Genomic DNA, 18,240 nt, shown 5'->3' with positions numbered 1-18,240 from the left:
TGAATAATGAAATGAGACGAATACATCATTATTTCTTCCCAGATATTATATGGATTATTGGAGAAGTTAACCGTTTTATATATTTATTTAATCACATGATCAAAACTACGCTTAATTTTTCTGGCCCCAAAACATTCTGCAGCATTTATAGAATAATCGGTTGCTATAATATGTTTACCAAAAAATTAACTTTCACAACTGGTAATCGGTAGCAACTGGAAGGGGATAAACTGGTGACTGTTCGCCAAACATTTCCTACCGATAGTGGAATGTTTTTTTCAAGAAGTTCGTACGTCACATCTTCGGCAAGTTCTCATTGGCTGGCTTGTACTGTCAATCACAAAAAGAAGGCGGGGAACTCGTGACGCTTTTCTGTGACGCAAAGGTTAGAAAAAGGAGAGGAAAAAAGAAAAAAAAAACTTGTTACAAGATGGCGACGAAGAACTGCCAGTACACTAGAAAACAATAGAAATAGCGAAGAAGAGCGGAGTTTGTTTGTTCAACGTTGCGTTTTCTTTTCCCGTGCCGACTAGGCGGGGAGGCGCTGGCTCGGTCGTTATTGTTCGCAGCGCGAGTAACTTAAAAAAATGAATATCAGTGAAAGTGATTTCATTATGCTTTGTTATAAGGCTAGTTAGCTAGCTGCTAGCTACATCCGTAGCTTAGCACGGTGGCTAACTCTCTCTAGCTAGCGGGCTAGCTGACGCTCCGGGTTCGCCTCAGATCAGCTGTTCGCGCGCTCGCTCCTCTCAAAAGTTTGTGAAAAGTAGCGGCGCGTGTGCCGTAGCGCGGCCCGTCGCGGCGCGCGCGGGTTCGGCCTCTCGGCTTTTACGCGGTCGCCGTCTCCGCCTCAGAGGAAAGTCCGTTCGCCTCGAACTTCGAGCGAGTACGAGGCGCGAGACGGAGTCGCGAGAGGGAGTCGCGCGCGAGAGTGGCGCGCGAGCCGGGCTAGCGGGGTTAGCACCAGGCTAACGGGGTTAGCAGCGGGCTAGCTGGGCTCTACCAGCGGATCACCCACTAAACCTAGACGTGGAAACCATTTTTGTTTGTTTCTCACGAGCTGCGCGGCTCGCTGGTTTCCTCATGACTTCAGTCCAGTAGACGCGCGGGACTCGCCGCTCGGAGCTCGGCGGGTGAACGTATATAAAACCAAGTTAAATTCTCCTCGTCTAACACTCTGGAGGAGGGGAGACCGTGTCGGTAATCCTGCCACATCCGCGAGTGAAAGTTTGAGAAGTTGTGTCGGCGCGACTAACGGCGGCTCGAGAAACTAACAGTTTCGCGGGGTGTTTATATGGAGGAGTCGCGCGGAGGTCCCGGTCACACGGCGCGTTTGTGGCGGTAAACGGAGACGTGTCGGTGGGGGGGACGGTTCACTTTTATTCACCGCGTCCCGGTTCGGTTCGTCTTCGGGCCTCGGCGCTTCGTTTCTTCCCCATTAGTCACTTTAAACTCGGTGAACTCGTGAAGTCGGTCGACTCCGCTTCTCGTTCAACCCCCGTCAGCGGTTCTCGGTCGATATTTGTTCGTTTTTATCGAGAAAAATCAAACTTTGATTTGTGTTTCTCTCTTTTTTTTACACGCACAGCTGTGATTTATGTGGCTGGTTGGCTGAACAACACAGAGGTGCGTGTGGGGGGGAAAGTGTCCGATATTTACCGACGGGTTGCGGAACTCGAGGCGTGCGGGGCTTCTGGTGTTGTGATGGGGCATTAGTGGAGTACCGACCCAAATGGGGGCAGTGGAGCGTGTTTAGTAGCGGCGAGGGGGGGATACGTGGCCCACACACCCGAGAAGCAGCAGAATCAGCGTTTATAAGTCGCTCACATCCGGCCAGAACCGAGCCGTGTGCCGACCCACACGCGGGGAGGGGGGCTGCGGTGTCGACCATGGCGGATTTCGTGGTGCCGCGGCACAGCGCGGTGATGGAGCGCCTGCGCCGCCGGATCGAGCTGTTCCGGCGGCACCACAGCAGCTGCGAGAAGCGCTACGACGGCACGGCGGTGGAGCGGCTGGAGCTGGACCGCCAGCACACCTTCACGCTGCACCAGCGCTGCCTGCAGACCAAGGCCAAGCGCTCCAACAAGCACCGGCAGCCGCAGGCCGGCACCGAGCCGGCGGCGCAGAGAGGGTCCGGCAGCGGGGCCGGTACCGCCGAGCTGGCCGACGGCGGGGCGCCCGGGGACCAGAGCAGGAACAGCACGTTGATCGCGGTAGGTGGTTCTGTGCAGAATGGGGGAGACCTCACGCTTGTGCTAAAACCTGATGAATAATGCGAGTTATCAGGGAGTTCAGCTGTGGAAGTGTAGAAGACTGATGGTACTTGGTGTAGACAGCCAGTGCACCAGGGCTGGGTTACAACATGGGTTGATGCCCTGACACACCTCATTTAACTCATTACTTAATTGGCAGGTTTAGTAGTCCAGTATCTGTTTAGTCCAGGGAAATTGAAAGAGATCTCTGTAAAAAAAGAGCAACATCAACTTCTGCGTGAAAGCATTGGTTTGAAATGTTCATTCATTTCCTCAGTTGAGCAGATCACCTCCATATGCTTGAGTCGCACATTAAGCAGGGCAGTAGAGCAGACATGGCTATTCGAACAGTCACCTCAAGCTCTGGGAAAACCGCGGTCTACCTGGGGGCAATCTCCATGGTGTAAAAAGTTTCTTTCACGGTGAATTAAAATGTGATCCTTTTGTCATGAAATATGTGCATTAAAATGTAGGCTTCTTTAGGTCAGAACTGCAGCCTGTTTCAGGTTCAAAGTGGTCAACCTCAAGCAAAAAGTTTTCGGAATAGTTATCACCTGTTTACTGTTGCTACCTGTTAGTGATGGTCAGTCCAGCTGCATCACGTAACTGTCTCACTGTTCTTGACGCTGCTGTTGGCCTTCTACGTTTGATTTTAGACTCAAATTGTTAAACACAGATCGCCCGAGTTCTCTGCCCGACAGACAGGAGGTAGACAAGAATCACTCAGCACTGGCTGAAAGTGAAATGTAGAAACAATGCCAGTGTTTTGCTGCATGTGCTGTTTTGTTAAGTAGACAGCAAAGTTGAGGGATGTGGTGGTAAGATTGCGTGTAAGAAGCAGTTAGCCTGCCATTCCAGCACTAGCATCCCGAGGGCACAGCGGTTTGATTATTTCCCGTTTCAAGTCGAGCAAAAGTTAAGCTGTGTTTATGTAGAAATAAATTCACCTATCCAAGTAGTTACGTCTCTCACTGTACTGGTTTTTGCCCTCTTGGGGACATAAGAGTAGATATTTGAATGGTTTCGAACTTGTTTTTGTTTATTTTGGGGTTTTTTTTTTTTGTTTTTTTTTGGTTTTTGACAATTAGGAAACTTTAAATATTGTTTTTGGCCAATTTTGCTAGAGAGAAGCGGTGGGGTTAGGCTGATGGATCCTGATGGGACAGTTTTACTATTGGCACACCCGCTGGGGGTGGGGGCGGCATCTGTGGCATTTTTGAGCTAACTGTCATAACCACAGAGTCTCAGTGTTTATTGTTTAGTACATGCTGCGTTAAAATACACGGAGGAGAGAGGCTGAGAGCAGACTAATGCACTTGCCGAATGTAGGTCAGTGTTATGCAGTTCAGTATCGGGTGCCAAGAATAGTCAGCTTTTCAGCATTGTGGTGTTTAAAAAATCTCCACCAAGGACTCATTTCAGATCACCGTTACAACGTATGGAATTGTACTGAGAATCCATCTTATGTGTGAGTTGCATTAGTCTAGAAATAAACTCGGCAAAAGTGTGCTGGACTTAAACAGGCTAACTAGCCTTCATCTTCATTATGATTTCCTGTGTTATGGCCAGTTGAAGGCCACAGAGAAGCTAAAAGAACTTACGAATTTGAACGTTGGCCATGCCGGAGTTTATGGTGACCTGTTGGTACAACGAAATCTTTGGTTGAGAATCTCCACACCATCATGACCATGTTGGTATGGTCTCTGTTGTGGTTTACCAAAGTTTGTGAACAGCTGAGTTTGTTTAAATAATCGGAAGTATTTTTTGCAAAATGTAACCCAACATTTTCAGAACACGGTAAGAAAATTAGCTCCTTGTTGACTTTTTTCAGTTTTATTTTTTGCACGTTCTAAGGGATTGGGAAGTCACCAGAACCTGGAACCAATCCGTGTTTTTCTTTACTCATTTACGATGTAGATCTATATTGGGTGAACCAGATAGCAGTCACGGAGCTTTTTATATACCAGCACCCCCCTCCCCAGCCAGCCCGCACACATTTAAAAAAACCATAAGTAACCGAACAGTTGGTTGTTCAGTTGTTTCTTGACCAACTGTCTTTGCATCATTAACACAGAAGTGAGTGAGTGAAGTGTGTTGTCATGTCTGCATTGAGAACCTACACCCAAAACAGTAGATGTGTCAAACATTGTTAGTAAGCAATAATGTGCTGATCTAAGTAATTTCAAAGAACTTAGAAGATCAGAGGTGACTAGTGGTTGACTGAAAAATACTTTGTGAACTGTTAAACAGCTCGAGAAACTGTCCAGAAAGTAGGAGTCGGGTTGTCGGACATGAAAAGAATATAGCAGCATGATCTCAGCGGGTTTACCACAAGATGCAAATGTCTGAAGAACAAAAAGGTCAGGTTTCGGGTTACCAAAACCACACGCAGAGCCTGGAGAGTTCAAGAGGTCGTACGGACAGGCGAGATGGAGAGGGAGGGAGAGAGAGAGAGAGAGCTGCTCACCCAGCGGTTTCGGCGTCCTCTGCCTGTCAAACACAGCGACACTCGTGCAGCCAGGGTGTCCTTCCTTCATGCAACCCACGGGTGGCGACACGAAGGGCCCACGAGCGTCTCTCCTCCCTCAGACCTCAACCCTGCGTTGCACGTGCACCCTCAACCACCGTGGAGTTTTCACTTCCTACAAATAAGAGTGAGGTGGCCACGCCCCAGTGACGCTGGGGCTGTAGCACAGGCCTGCATCAGCGGGGGAGATGGCTCGCATCTGCTGATGTCTGAGTCAGGCAGTTTCAGGCGGCCGCTGATTACAATTATATAAGAACTAAGTACTTGCACGGGATCGTTAATTCGTTCAAAATGTGATCAGCACGAATTGGAAGGCTATGAATAGAAAGGGCTGTGATTTGTACGGGCTGTGTACCCAGTCTTCATGTAGTCACTCGTGATTAAAGTTGATCGAATGCCACCCCACCCTTCTAGACTCATGAATAAACATCATAAGTAAATAGTAAATGACCTTGTTGAAGATTGTTCCGGTAGCTTATAACCTACGTTACTGAGTTTTTGGCTTAGCGCTCTTATGTGGTAAATCAGAACATTGAGTCAGAGGACAAATTGTGCAAGTTGCAGCTATGTGGAAAAAAATTTGAATCTGGGCATAAAAAAAAGGAGAAAAAGTTGCAATGTTGGTTATGTCCTTTTTCAGTTTCAGTCTTCCGAGTGACCTTGTCAGATAACTAGAGCTCGACCAGACGTGAGATGCAGCCGCGTGACCCGCCGCTTAAGCCGTTAAACAAACGAGTCCAATAGGTTGAGCATGTGGAGGAGGGCAGCACAGGTGAAGAGGGAACAGGAGCGTTGTGGACACCCGCGGGGGGCGCAGGAACCTCGTGGGGAGCCTGTACACACTGGAGCAGACCCTGCTGGGCCCGCCGAGGCACCCAGGAGAGCTGCTGCTTGCACAGTTTTGATCTCGCGGGGGTTCCTTGACTCTTTCCCTTTAGTGGTCCGTTTCATGATCTAAACGCACAAACTTAACGTTTGTGAAATCGAATGGTGCTTAAACTTAGACTCAAAGGCTGCATGGTCTTGCATATATATATTTTTTGACATTTAAACAATACATTTCTATAATTAAACCTGTAGTATAGTGTATTGTGTTGATAGTGGAGGAATAAGTAAATACATTAAGTTAATTGATTGAAAATGACAGCAGGTTGATTATCCTTGTGGATTAGATGGGCCCTCCCAGCACTGTAGGAAGGCATCCTAATATTGCAGTCAAGATGAACCCGGTGAGGCGTTTAACGGACACCAACGGTAGGCGATGCGTCCACAGGACTCGACCTCATTCCCAACCTCAGACGTCGCCCTGTTCTTCAGCTCTTCCACTCTGGGGCTTCCTGAGCCGCCCGCACATCGCCCAAACACCCTCGTGCGCTCGAGAGGAGAGTACCAAACACTCGGCAGCCGCCGAGCCACGCGTCTACCCCAATACTCCGCCAGCTCCCGGGTTTCTCGAGCGGTTCCCATCAAGCGCTGATAAATCAGCAGGCCCCCCGCTGTGGCCCTCAGTCCCAGAGGAAGACTGCAGCTAGAGGTGGAGGCACGTTTAGTGTGAGTCAGGCCTGAGCTGTCCCTGCCCCCACCTCGCCCACACGCTTGACTCACCATTGTTTCTGGTGCCCCCAGGACATCTCTCTCTCCCTCCCCGTGTGTGTGCGCGCGCCCTCGTGCGTTTGTGTTTGCACGCATGCCACCACGCTTGACCCTTACCCTGCAACAGGAAGCGTTTGCTTCGCTGCGCAAATTAGACTCTGGTGTCCTGTTGACAGTCTTTCACTTTTGACCACAGATCTCACGGCTGTGCGGTCGTCGTCGTTCAGAGGAGCGGGCGGGACGCGACCCGGTTTCCTCTGCTCGGTGGCCGTTTCGACCCAGTTGGGTCGTCTGACTCCGTCTGTGGACGAGTCGGAGCTCCCCCGCCCTGCCGAGCCAGAGCCGAGCCCGTATTTGCGCCCACTCGACTGTCGTCGTGTTCTCCCAGCGTCCGAATTAACCAGATAACGTCGTATCACCTTGTATCGCCGCTTTCTGCTCTTATGAGGAGATGGGAAGACATTTCTAGCATACGGATGTTTCTCGTTCGCAACAAAGCGGTCCGTCTCCGTCTGACATGGGGCGGTCCGTTCCTGAGCCCGCCCGGGGCCATGGCGTCCAACAAGCCTTGCACACTGCTGGGGTAGAGGGCACAGTGAGCCCCTGGGCACCGTCTGCCCGGTCCCCTAGTGGCCCCGGCTCCAACTTTGGCCCCCATGGCCCCGCCACTCGCCTGCCCAGGAACCAGGGCGGTCCACGGCCGTGTCGCCGCCCCTTTAGTTGTGGTCCGGGTGCCCATACACATGGTAATGGGCCCCATGTGGCCTGTGGTGGCGGTGGTTGAGAAGGGGTGGGGGGGGCGTCATAAAGGCAGAGAGGGAGAGAAGAGGGAGAGTGAAGGAATGAGGAGGGGTGGATGGGAGGTGGAGGGGCAGGGCAACAGAGGCAGTTTGGGAGGCCATTTGGAGAGGGAGGGAGGGGGAGAGAGAGAGAGAGCCGGCTCATGTGGGCGTGCGTAACTCAAGGGAGAGGGTGCGGGAGAAAGAGTGTGAAAAGACAGACCAGTTTTTCTGGTTCTTTCTCTCCCTTTTTCTCCCTCACTCACTCGTTCTCTCGGAGGAGGGTGTTGAGATCAGACGAGCCGCCTGACTTTACCCATAGCAAGTCCCTAGCATGGTTCAGCTCTTGTTTGGATGGAACCGCCATTTCAGCTAGCCAGTGTAAATATGGCAGAAGGAACAGTGTTTACCACATGACCCTTTCTTCAGTATATCATAGACATGCATTTTATATCTTCAGTCCTATAGATGTATATGGGATTTCCTTTAGGGTTCCTTTTGCTCCTTTAATAGTCCCAGTTCACACAGCCTCTGGGTGACCCAACCAAAGGCAAAAATATTGAGTGTTGGTTTCTCATAGTACTGTCTCGTGTACATAAACAACTGTTAGTCATCAACTGTATCTTGTGTTCTGAAGTCCATTGGCTGTAATGGCTGCACGATGCTGGTGCTTCCAGTGGCCCATCAACTGGTCGGCTGTGTTATCGTTATTGTCCTTTTGGAGAATGTGTGGTTGTGTTGTTGAGGTGGGAGAACTCACCATGTTCCTGTTGAACCCTCTAGTTGCAGGAGACGGTGAAGAGGAAGCTGGAGAGTGCAGGTTCTCCGCTGGGCCGCGAGCAGGTCAACGGCTTTGGCGACGCCTACCCGCTGTCCAAGAAGTCCTGCCTGGACGAGCCGCTGGGCGGCCTGAACGGGGCGTCGAACGGCCCCGTGCCGCCGCTCTCGCCCCTGGACAGCAAGCGCGGCCTGACGGCCGAGGCGCTGGGGCTCAACGGCTCGCACGCGTCCTCCGAGTCCAACGGGCCGGTCCTGCCGGACATGCGGGGCGCCGAGCCCGACCTGCGGCTCAAGCAGGAGATGAAGCAGGAGCCCATGGACGACATCCTGCCCACGGGCGGGGGCAACGGCGGCATCATCCTCCCGGACCTGAACCTGAACGAGCAGGAGTGGACCGAGCTGATGGAGGAGTTCAACCGCTCCGTGCCCTACGAGGAGATCCAGGAGCTCTTCAACGACAGCTTCGACGACCGCAAGGACGGCGAGGGGCCGACCGGCGCTGGACCCGCCGCCACGGCGCTCCTCCCGCCGGACCTGGTGAAGGCCGAGTTCTCGCCCGCGGCGGCCTCCTTCGAGCAGGACTCCCGCACGGGCTCGCCCCACGTGCCGTCCGGCGCCGGCGGCCCGCAGCTGCACGTCGGGTCGCCCGCGGCCGCTCCGTCCGCAGCCTCCTCGCCGGCGTTACCCGTCCCGCAGGCCGTCCAGGCTCCGCGCCAGAACCAGACGGCCCCGCCGGGTCAGACCGCCCGCTCGCTACAGGGCCACCTGCTCCCCGTGCCGCCCAAGGACCTGTCGCCGGCCCAGCAGCTGCAGCAGCTAGCGGCGCGTGAGCAGCAGCGGACGCAGCGCATTCAGAACCAGCAGAAGCAGCCGAAGCCACCGCCCAAGTTCCACCAGCAGCCCGGCCACCCCTCCGCCTGGACCCAGAGCGCCACCGCCCAGAACGCCATGAGCGGCGCCTTCGGCCTGGAGAAGCCCACCAGCCCGTCCCTCTACCCCCCGGACTTCCAGAACCCCAAGACCCTCCTCATGACCACTCAGCAGCCCAGCAAAGGCTCCCCCAAAGCGGGCGCGCCGGGCGGATACATGCAGCCCGCCGGGCACCCCATGCTGGGCCACCCCACGGCGCCCTCTGGTGCCCTGGGCCACCCGCCGGGCGCAGGTGGGCAGGCCGCCATGTTGGACTACAGCAACACTAAACCCCTGAGCCACTTCGAGGCCGGAGCTCCGGGACCGCCGCGGGGACCCGCGATCCCGCCGGGTCAGAACAAAAACGCCCTCCACAACATCCTGCGACACGTCCACATGAAACCGACCTACAGAGCTCCGGCGCACATGACGCACGCACAGGTAAGATCCGGTAACCCACCTGCGCCCGCATGCCCTCCCCTCCCGGGCCATACCCACCTTGAATGCAGGTGTCCCTGTACCAGTCGCCTTTTGTCCTTTATGGTCTAGAGCAGGGGTCGGCAACCCAAAATGTTGAGAGCCATATTGGACCAAAAAAACAAAAAACAAATATCTTTGGAGCCGCAAAATATTAAAAGCCTTATATAAGCCTTATAATGAAGGCAACACATGCTGTATGTATCTATATTAGCCTATATCAAAATGACTGTTAGCTACAAGTACATAATGAGCATTCATGATTAAATGTTTATTCTCCCTGCAGTGTATTCTGTAGTAGGGGTGTCACGATTCTCTAAATTCTCGATTCGATTGTATTTCCGATTTTAGGGTCACGATTCGATTCTCGATTTACAGCAGAGAGGCCTATGCCAGTTTTAGATTAGTCTATGGTCAGTCATTGGTTTGATTAATCAAATTTACAATATCTTATTTCAAAAGGTGGGTTTGATATAAGCGATGCAAAGTCATACAAGTGATCTGTAATACACCACATTAGGCACTAATGGTCAAATTTAAATAAATTAAGATAAATGTAACAATCTTGTTCTCAGTGGAAAACAACAAAAACAAACAAACAAATAATAATAACAAAAATGAGTGGTCACAGAGGGTACCTGCTATCTAGTGGCTTTTTTTGGTAGCAGCAATGTACACTATTAAAACAGCAATTTGCAACATAAAATACGTAATAAAAAAATACAGGAACAGTCACATACAAATTAATAGAACAAATAGAGCCTTAACAAACTAAACTCTATCTTACAAAATTTCTTTAAAAACTATTTCTTTAGTGTCTTCATACATGGAGTGCAACACTTTAGTTGTAAGATTATACTTTCGCGAGTGACCGTAGCGCGCGACTCCGCACACCTCGCACGAACCTCCGCGAATGGCGGAGGCGTTTAAACTTGGCGCGTCACGTTCTATGCAGTGGTCTCCGAAACGATATGTGGTAGTATAAAGAAACACCTCAAAAACAGGAATGAACATTTACATGACCAATTTTAATGTTACTTTGTGTTCCAGCTTTGAAAAGTGCTGGAATTTAGGCTAAAGTACTTGAAAATGCTTTGTTTTGTTTACAACAGCCCCCTGCCCAGCATCTCGCCCTGCTAATAGACACGTGTGTCGCAGGCTGTGACGCAAATCTTCGTTGACAAAATACATTTTTTCAGCATTTCACCAATACAGCATTGGAAAACGTTAAGAATGTTGGTGTCATGTTTGTCTCATACAAAAACTATATTAAAACAAATATATATATTTCTCCTATCTTTTTACATTTTCAAATATTTTTGAAAAAGCTCCAGGGAGCCGCTAGGGCAGTGCCAAAGAGCCGTGGGTTGCCGACCCCCGCACTAGAGAAACTAACTGTTGAATCTGTTCAGATTTGAAAACAAATACAGCCTTGCGTTATGGTTTCTGCAGCAGATGTAAGGGTGAGGTCTGTGAAGTGTGTGCACTTTTGTATAAAAACTTTTTTGTATACGTGTGTGTGTGTGTGTGTGTGTGTGGGGGGGGGGGGGGTAGCAGCAGCAATCCTCTTCAGCGCCGGGGATGAAGAGTTTGTCTGGGTCAGGCAGCTGGTTGCTAAGGAGCAGATCACTGGAAGGCACCCACACACACACACACACACACACACACACACACACACACACACACACACACCCTCAGGGAGGGCCGGGCCGTGAGGTTGCAGCCCTGTGACAGAGGGCTCAGTAGAGAAAGGGAGGGCGGCTGAGGGAGACAGGACGACGACAAAGCGTCCTTTCATGCGCTGGTCCTCCCCGGTCCTGCTCCCAGTATTTTGGGATCCTCCCTCTCTCTCTCCCTCTCTCTGTCTCTGCTATTTAAATATAGCTGCCCAACCCACTTGTTTTTTGTTTCATTTTTGTTTTTCTCCTCTCGCAAGATGAACTTTCTGCTCTTTCTCCCTCCTGCTCTCCCGTCCACTGTGCGGGGGACCCCCCCCGTCTCCCCGGTCCTGGTCCGGCGTGGCCCGGTTCCTGAGGAGGCGCGTGCCTCCCACCACTTTTCCATGCAGGGACGGTGACCTTGTGCGTCTGGGGTAGAAGGAGCCAGCGCATGGGTGGAAAGAGGCCAGGGCTGCAGCACGGGGTTTATTTTTGCAGCAGACCTCCGGCGCTGGCCTGTCATGTTCATCTGTGGTTGGCCCAGAATGCTGAGGCAGCGTTGAGCCTCTCCGGGGTTGCAGTGGCTTCAGGAGCAGACCCGGGTTCCGAATTCACGTCAGCCGCTCTCTTCCCCGCTGTAGAGAGGTCATGCGTACGCTCCGTGTCCTGAAGAGTTTGTGTAATCTGATGCGCCTGTCCGGTCTAGGCTCGCTAACTCATCTGTGCCAACACACCCAGTTGTCCTCGCAGCCTCTCGTCTCGCTCAGGTTTCCGGGCTGCCAGAGGCCCGTGCGGGTCGAGCCTTCACGGATGGGGCGCGTGTAGTGGCGGTCTGTGCTTTACCTTCTGGCAGGTTTAGTTTTCGGGGCCTTTTCTCTGCTCGTCGTTTTTGTCACGCCTGAAGCACATGAGTTTTGCTGCTCTGCCCTCTCGTGGCAAGAATGTGCATTACAGAACTGCCACCCTTAAAGCTCCAGGGAGCCTAAATCTTTTTTTTCCCCTGACTAATTAGGTTAATGTTGTTCTTGTAGGCACTCAATGATAAACCAATTTATTCCAGTAAAGGATTTATTTTAGTCTGAATTTCTCCTCTTCCAGTGTTCTAATGTTGAGTAAATCTTATATAAACTTTACCCAACATGGTCTACACCAGGTATCACCAAATGGCGGACCGCGGTCCGGATCCGGACCCGAACGCCGTCCTGTCCGGACCCAATCACATTCCTGATTAACTGGATACGGACCCAAATGCCAAAAATTTTTTAACGGGAGACTATATTTTAAACCGGAGAATTTATTTTTAGACGAGTGTTACGTTCACCACCCATTTGAGTGTTACGTTCGCCCCCGCTCAACAACTTTCGTTCGCCACCGCGGACCCGGACCTAAGGTCTGAGCTATCTGCCAAAAATGGACCGCGGAAAGATTTAATTGATTACCCCTGGTCTACACTGTCATTAGCTGTAGGAATTCTCAAAGTTAGGCCGTTCTAGGCCAAGGTAATGTGCCGTGTTTACGTTATGAAGTCCATGCAATTTTCACCATTCATGGAGCTGTCTACCACGAGCACACACTCACACTTCTGGTGCTAGGCATGTATGGTTGTATGACTGATACTGCTAGCGCCATTCTTTGCACCCTGCTTGAGTGGAGTAGTAGCGGCCCGTCAATCAAAAGTGCTGACTGGACCTTGTACTATGTATATTAGGACCGTGTACAGACAATTCTCAGCTAGTCCTCATAAACCAATTGTTTGTGTCCAGTGTTTTTCATATTTACTTAATTTCATTGAATACATATAATACTTAATACTTATCATGTAATCTAGTACTATTTTTAGAAATATTCACATTTTACAGTACGTTTTCTGGGTGCAACACACCGACACTACTTAGCAGGGGCTCTTCACCTGCTGACCCAGAACTGGTAATGACTGGTAATTGGATCATGTTGAACACTGGTGTTGAGGCCCCAGCCCTCGAGGTGAAGGTCCCGCTCACGTCCCGCGCTGTGAAGACATCCTGGGCAGGAACTTTGCTTTAAGCTCTGAGACTGAAGCCCACCTGAATTGCTGCTGGCATCCTGTAAATCCAGGGTTGGGTTTTTATTCTCTACCTCTGTCTGCAGGAGCCAGGCACCTACCCATCAGCTCCCCATGTCCCGGGCAACGGCAGCGCCATGGCAACCCAGCAAGGAGGCGGAGGCGGGGGAGGCGGCATGGCGACTAGCCACAGCAACGCGACGTACCTGAGCGCCCTGCCCAAACAGATGACCATCATGAGTCCACAGCAGAAACAGTTCCTCCTCAACCAGCACAGGCACATAATGGCTGAGCAGGTCAGAGGGCAAAGGCCAATCCGGGTCAAACTTGTCTCCAGTCATGTTTCAGATCAAATACATGTTCTATGTGCTGTTACATTTTCAGGAACCGCTGGGCAAAAAACTTGTGCAATTAAAATAACAGTTAATTTGATGCCTGTTAAAAGATGCATAAATCACACACACTTTTTTGTTGTTTATGAGAGCAGTGTCTTAAATGGCCACTGGGGGGCGCAAATGTTACATTCTTAGTCATGACACTAGCACTTTTCATTATTAGTTGGCATGTAGCCTCCCAGATTAATGATGCTCATAACTAAGCAAGTGTGCCTCTCTTGTACATTCTCACACTCACTCTCTCACACTCACTCTCTCACACTCACTCTCTCACACTCACTCTCTCACACTCACTCTCTCACACTCACTCTCTCACACTCACTCTCTCACACTCACTCTCACACTCACTCTCTCTCACTCTCACACTCACTCTCTCTCACTCACACACTCTCTCTCTCACTCACACACTCTCTCTCTCACTCACACACTCTCTCTCTCACTCACACACTCTCTCTCTCACTCACACACTCTCTCTCTCACTCACACACACACGCACACACACACTCACACACACACGCACTCACACACACAGGAGAAACAGCGGCAGCAACAGGAGCAGCAGCTGCAGAGGCACCTGACCCGCCCCCCGCCCCAGTACCAGGACCAACAGAACCCGTCTGCCCAGCAGAACCCATTCCAGCCGCAGCCACAAGTCTCCCAGTTTCCAGGTACCCACGGCAGCCTTAATGGCCCCCTGACCCCCTTGACCCCTGGATGCTGGACACCCAGTTGACTACCTCAGAACTCCCCTCCCTCTCTCTCCCCACCTCTCATCTGTCCTGTTTCCTCTAAACATTCATGCCACCTGATTTGCAAAGTGTGCTTACCCACTGGCTCATTTGATTGGCGAGCAGGAAGTGCCCTGCTGTGGAATCATAATGGGCATTAAACGTGGGTCAAGGTTGCCGGGCAAAACATTTCTGACACATTGCATTGCAGAACAACAACAACAAAAAAACCCAAACAAACAAAATAACAGCCATATAGTGGCTAGTGTATCCTTCATTTGATCTTGATTGGCATCTGCAAGTAGGGATGACCACTGTGGGGTTTCTGGGCTGGTCATTTTGGTTATTGCCTGACAGACGTGCCGTTGTTGTTTGGTGCAAACAAAGCAAAGCCATCAGTCAAGTTCCTGTCCAGTTCATGTTGTTGTTGCAGCATGATTAACTTTTACCACATTTAGCCTGCACCCATGTCAGATGTGGTTAGGAAAGCATGTCGAGTCATTCAAAACCTCTAAGTGACAGTAAATGAAACGCCCACCTACCGTTTTTTTATTAAGATGTTCGGAAGATTCACCGCATCCGTGAACCATGCTATCTTTTTAAACATCTCTGCGTTGGTACTGGAGAGGTGAGCACCATTTGTTGGTCAAATCTAGCAGTTAAGCGTGTACGACACACGTTTGCTCAGCCTCTTGTTGGGTAAATAAAGATCTGTGGCGCCTGTAGCCGGTGGCTATGGCTTCTGCATGGCGGAACTTGTGAAAGTGCTCTTGATTTTGCATCAAGGACTGTTTGCACAGCGACGCTGAAGACCCCACCACGCCGATGCTAAAGCTGCTCTGACACCAGCGTGTTCACGTCATGGATTTCCAGACGCCTGAAAAAACAAATGTTCTGTTTTCCCTTTTCATCTCACCGGGGTCTCAAAATGAGTGCGTCTTATTTACTCAAGACGTCTTGAATCACTGGTGTTGCTGGTGAAACCCTAGACTATCTGTGTAGAATTCAAGACCACCAGCCGTCTAAGCCAATAAAACCACCTTCTAAAGCCATGGAGAGCTGCACCTCTTTCCGCGTTGGTCGTGTGTGTTAGGTTTCCTCTTTCTGTAGTTCTGTAATTTCATAAATATTGAAATGAACGCGTCTCTTGGTAACTGGCTTGCAAAGGCTGTTCGGTGTTCAGTAATACATGGAAGGTGAATCAGTTCTGTGAGAAAGCGGATTCTCCCGATCACATGACCAGTGCACCTGGCTTGTGGTCCATCGCCATTACAAAAATGATTTGCATTGTCAAATCAGGATACTAATAGGATAAAAAACAAACAAAAAAAACCCCTAATTTGCCTCGTTTTCCCTTTACCCAATATGGAAGTGATCAGCCAACGTCTGCTGGATTTCCTTCCTTCATTTGGCACTATGAGGCTAATCTAGCAGGTGCTGGAAGCCTTTTCATCGTAATTCCAGAGTGCATTTCCAGATCTTTACACACCGGCCCCACGTTCAGTCTGAAGTGGTGATACAGGGTTGTCGCTGGGCGTTAACGCACTGGCTGCCTTATTTTCTCTTTGGACTTTAATTCATAAATATGATCTATGCTTTTTATTTTATGAAATGCACCATGCTTGGAGTTTAAGGAATTTTTTAAAAAGTTTGTTAAATAAGGTTTATTAATTATTTATTATTTAAATTATTAAAGGGTTAAAAGCTGTCATTAATTTTACTGTCTTGGGTTTTGTTGTGCTCAGAATCCTAAATTTGGTTGAGACATTCAAGCACGCTCATGTTCCCCATTTCATTGGCTCATTTTCTCTGTCCACTAGGTTCATCGCAGTCAATTGGTGGCGTGAATTCCCTTGGTGGCCCCGCTCCCAGCGCTCAGCACATGTTCCCGCAAGCGCAAGGCATGATGGGTATGAGCCAGGGAGGCGGCCCCGCCCCCGGCGCCCAACCGACCGCCGGCCAAGCGGACATGAGCCTGTCGTCGTGCGGGGGGGGTCTGGACGTGCTCTACAACATGCCCATGCACCCCTCCCACCCCAACCAGCAGAGGATGCCCATGGCCACCTACAGGCAGAACGTCATGGCTCAGCAGCAGACTCACCTGAAGAACCAGCCTAACGCCGCCCTGCTCAAACAGCAGCAGCTGCACCAGCTAGCCCGCATGCCCGGCGCCCTGGCTAACAACATGGCCACCGCCATGCCCGCCTCCATCACCGCATCTCTCCAGGGAGCCATGCAGCCCCAGGCCCAGACCTGGCAGCAGCAGCAGCAGCCCCAGTCCCACCCGGTCCTCCAGCAGGGCATGGGCGGCCAGCCCAACCCCGCCAACGGGGTGGGCTTCCCGGGTTCCGGCTTCCACATGCAAGCCCGCGTGCCCAAGCTGCCCGGCGCCGGCCCGTTCGCCCAGGCAGGCATGGGGAACGGCGCGCCCGCCCGCCCCATGGGTGGCATGAACCCAGCGCAGATGATGCCGGGCATGGCGCAGCAAAGAACCAGCAACGGCGGCATGGGCCAGCAGCTTCCCCAGCCCGGCCAGCAGCAAGGCCCGCAAGGCCAGCCGCCCCCCCAGCAGGTCCTGCCCGACCTGGGACGCTTCGGGCAGCCGCAAGGCGCTCAGGTCCCCAACCGTACCGCCGGCATGCAGTGCAACCAGGCCTACCAGGTGGGCCGGCCCGCCAGCCAACAGCAGACGTTCAGCTACGGGGCCCAGTCGGGGCCCATGTCCAGCTTCCCCGGGGAGAGCGACCTGGTGGACTCTCTGCTGAAGAACCAGGCCACACAGGAGTGGATGGACGACCTGGACGAGTTGCTGGCCAGTCATCAGTGACGGGCGCTCAGCCCGGCCGGTCCCAGACCTGCCGTGGGACGGAGGCCCGGTGAATGAACGTTGACTGGCTGTTTTCAGAGTGTAGGATGAAATAACTGGTCAGAACTGCTGTTTTTTTTGTCTTGTGTATGTATACATGGTGTGTATAATACATGAACGTGTGGGGGCACAGGACCAAAAGCCTGTGAGCATTGAGAATTCCGAGGGCTGGAATGAAAATGTGTAGAGAGATGGAGAAACATTCTACTACTGAACCTGTGGCTCAGTACTTAAAACCACTGAATCATACCCAAATGTGATTGGTCACACACACCACACACACTGACACACACACTGCTTTTTTTGCCTTCTTGCTGTAAAACTACAGCCAGACTACCTACATTTCCCAAATGGGTGATTTGTGTCCTGGTATGTTCCTCTGTGGAGGACCAGTGACCTCTGAATATTGTGACATGGTAGGAATGAACTTGGACTGTATGTGATGTCACAGACTGTTATATTGAGGAACGTCTCCTCAACCTTTACACGTAGTCCAGCAAGCCTTAGTCCAGCCTCCATGACCTCGAGCATCATGATCTCATTCTTGTACACATTTGCAATGTGATTGGGGGGGGGGGGGGGGTTAGTGGAGAGGGGGTGGTTACCCCTCCCCCTCTATGAAGTGCTTTGCCTCCGCTGTGGAGAGCCGAACCTCCGGTTCTGAAGGTTCGGTGCTGGTTCTAATGGTTCATCGCTGGCCAGACTGTGTGGATCAAGCTCCCTCAAACCCCAGAGTGGAGAGGGGGAGTAGCATTCTGAGGAGCAGAGGTTATACCCATTACACTACAACACTAATGCCACAACGCATGTTAACTCCCTGTCAGCATTTCCGCCACGTTAAATTAATACATTACCTTCTCTCCTGAAATCTGGGTTCCCTCTGATTGGGGGGAGGGGGTATCCAGGAAGTGGAGACTATTCTATTTCCTTCACTTCAGACCTCCCCACCCTCCGCTCTCCTTCGTTAGTAGGAGTGGGATGGACCGTCCCAGCCTGGTGAGTGTGCGTGTTTCAGCTGAAATGTGGCTTCTCTGTATTTAGGAGTGAGTTCAGATCTGTATCTGATGCGGCTTCTTGTTTATTTATATCTATTTTTTGTATGTATGCTTTTCCTAATGTTCTGGAGAAGACAAATCTTATTTTTATATGTACATTGTTGCGAATTTTGTAAGTATTTTATACTTTTTATTATTGTTCTCTGCAAAACAAGAGTATTATGTAAATATAGTTCTCTA

At 51.1% G+C, this 18,240-nt stretch overlaps 1 protein-coding gene across 1 annotated transcript; it reads left to right on the top strand.

Annotated features, from left to right (window-relative positions):
• Positions 1-420: 420 nt before the first annotated feature.
• maml1 (mastermind-like transcriptional coactivator 1) lies at positions 421-18,225 on the top strand. The gene is made up of 5 exons (XM_077022501.1): positions 421-2,213; positions 7,935-9,281; positions 13,103-13,312; positions 13,944-14,079; positions 15,960-18,225. The coding sequence occupies exons 1-5, from the start codon at positions 1,890-1,892 to the stop codon at positions 16,964-16,966; spliced, it is 3,024 nt and encodes a 1,007-aa protein (XP_076878616.1). The 5' UTR covers positions 421-1,889; the 3' UTR covers positions 16,967-18,225.
• Positions 18,226-18,240: the final 15 nt, after the last annotated feature.

Source organism: Brachyhypopomus gauderio, chromosome 11, assembly GCF_052324685.1.
Source record: "Brachyhypopomus gauderio isolate BG-103 chromosome 11, BGAUD_0.2, whole genome shotgun sequence".
Lineage (NCBI taxonomy): Eukaryota > Metazoa > Chordata > Actinopteri > Gymnotiformes > Hypopomidae > Brachyhypopomus > Brachyhypopomus gauderio.
The sequence above is the reverse complement of the archived record's forward strand: the minus strand, read 5'-3'. Positions and strand labels throughout refer to the sequence as shown.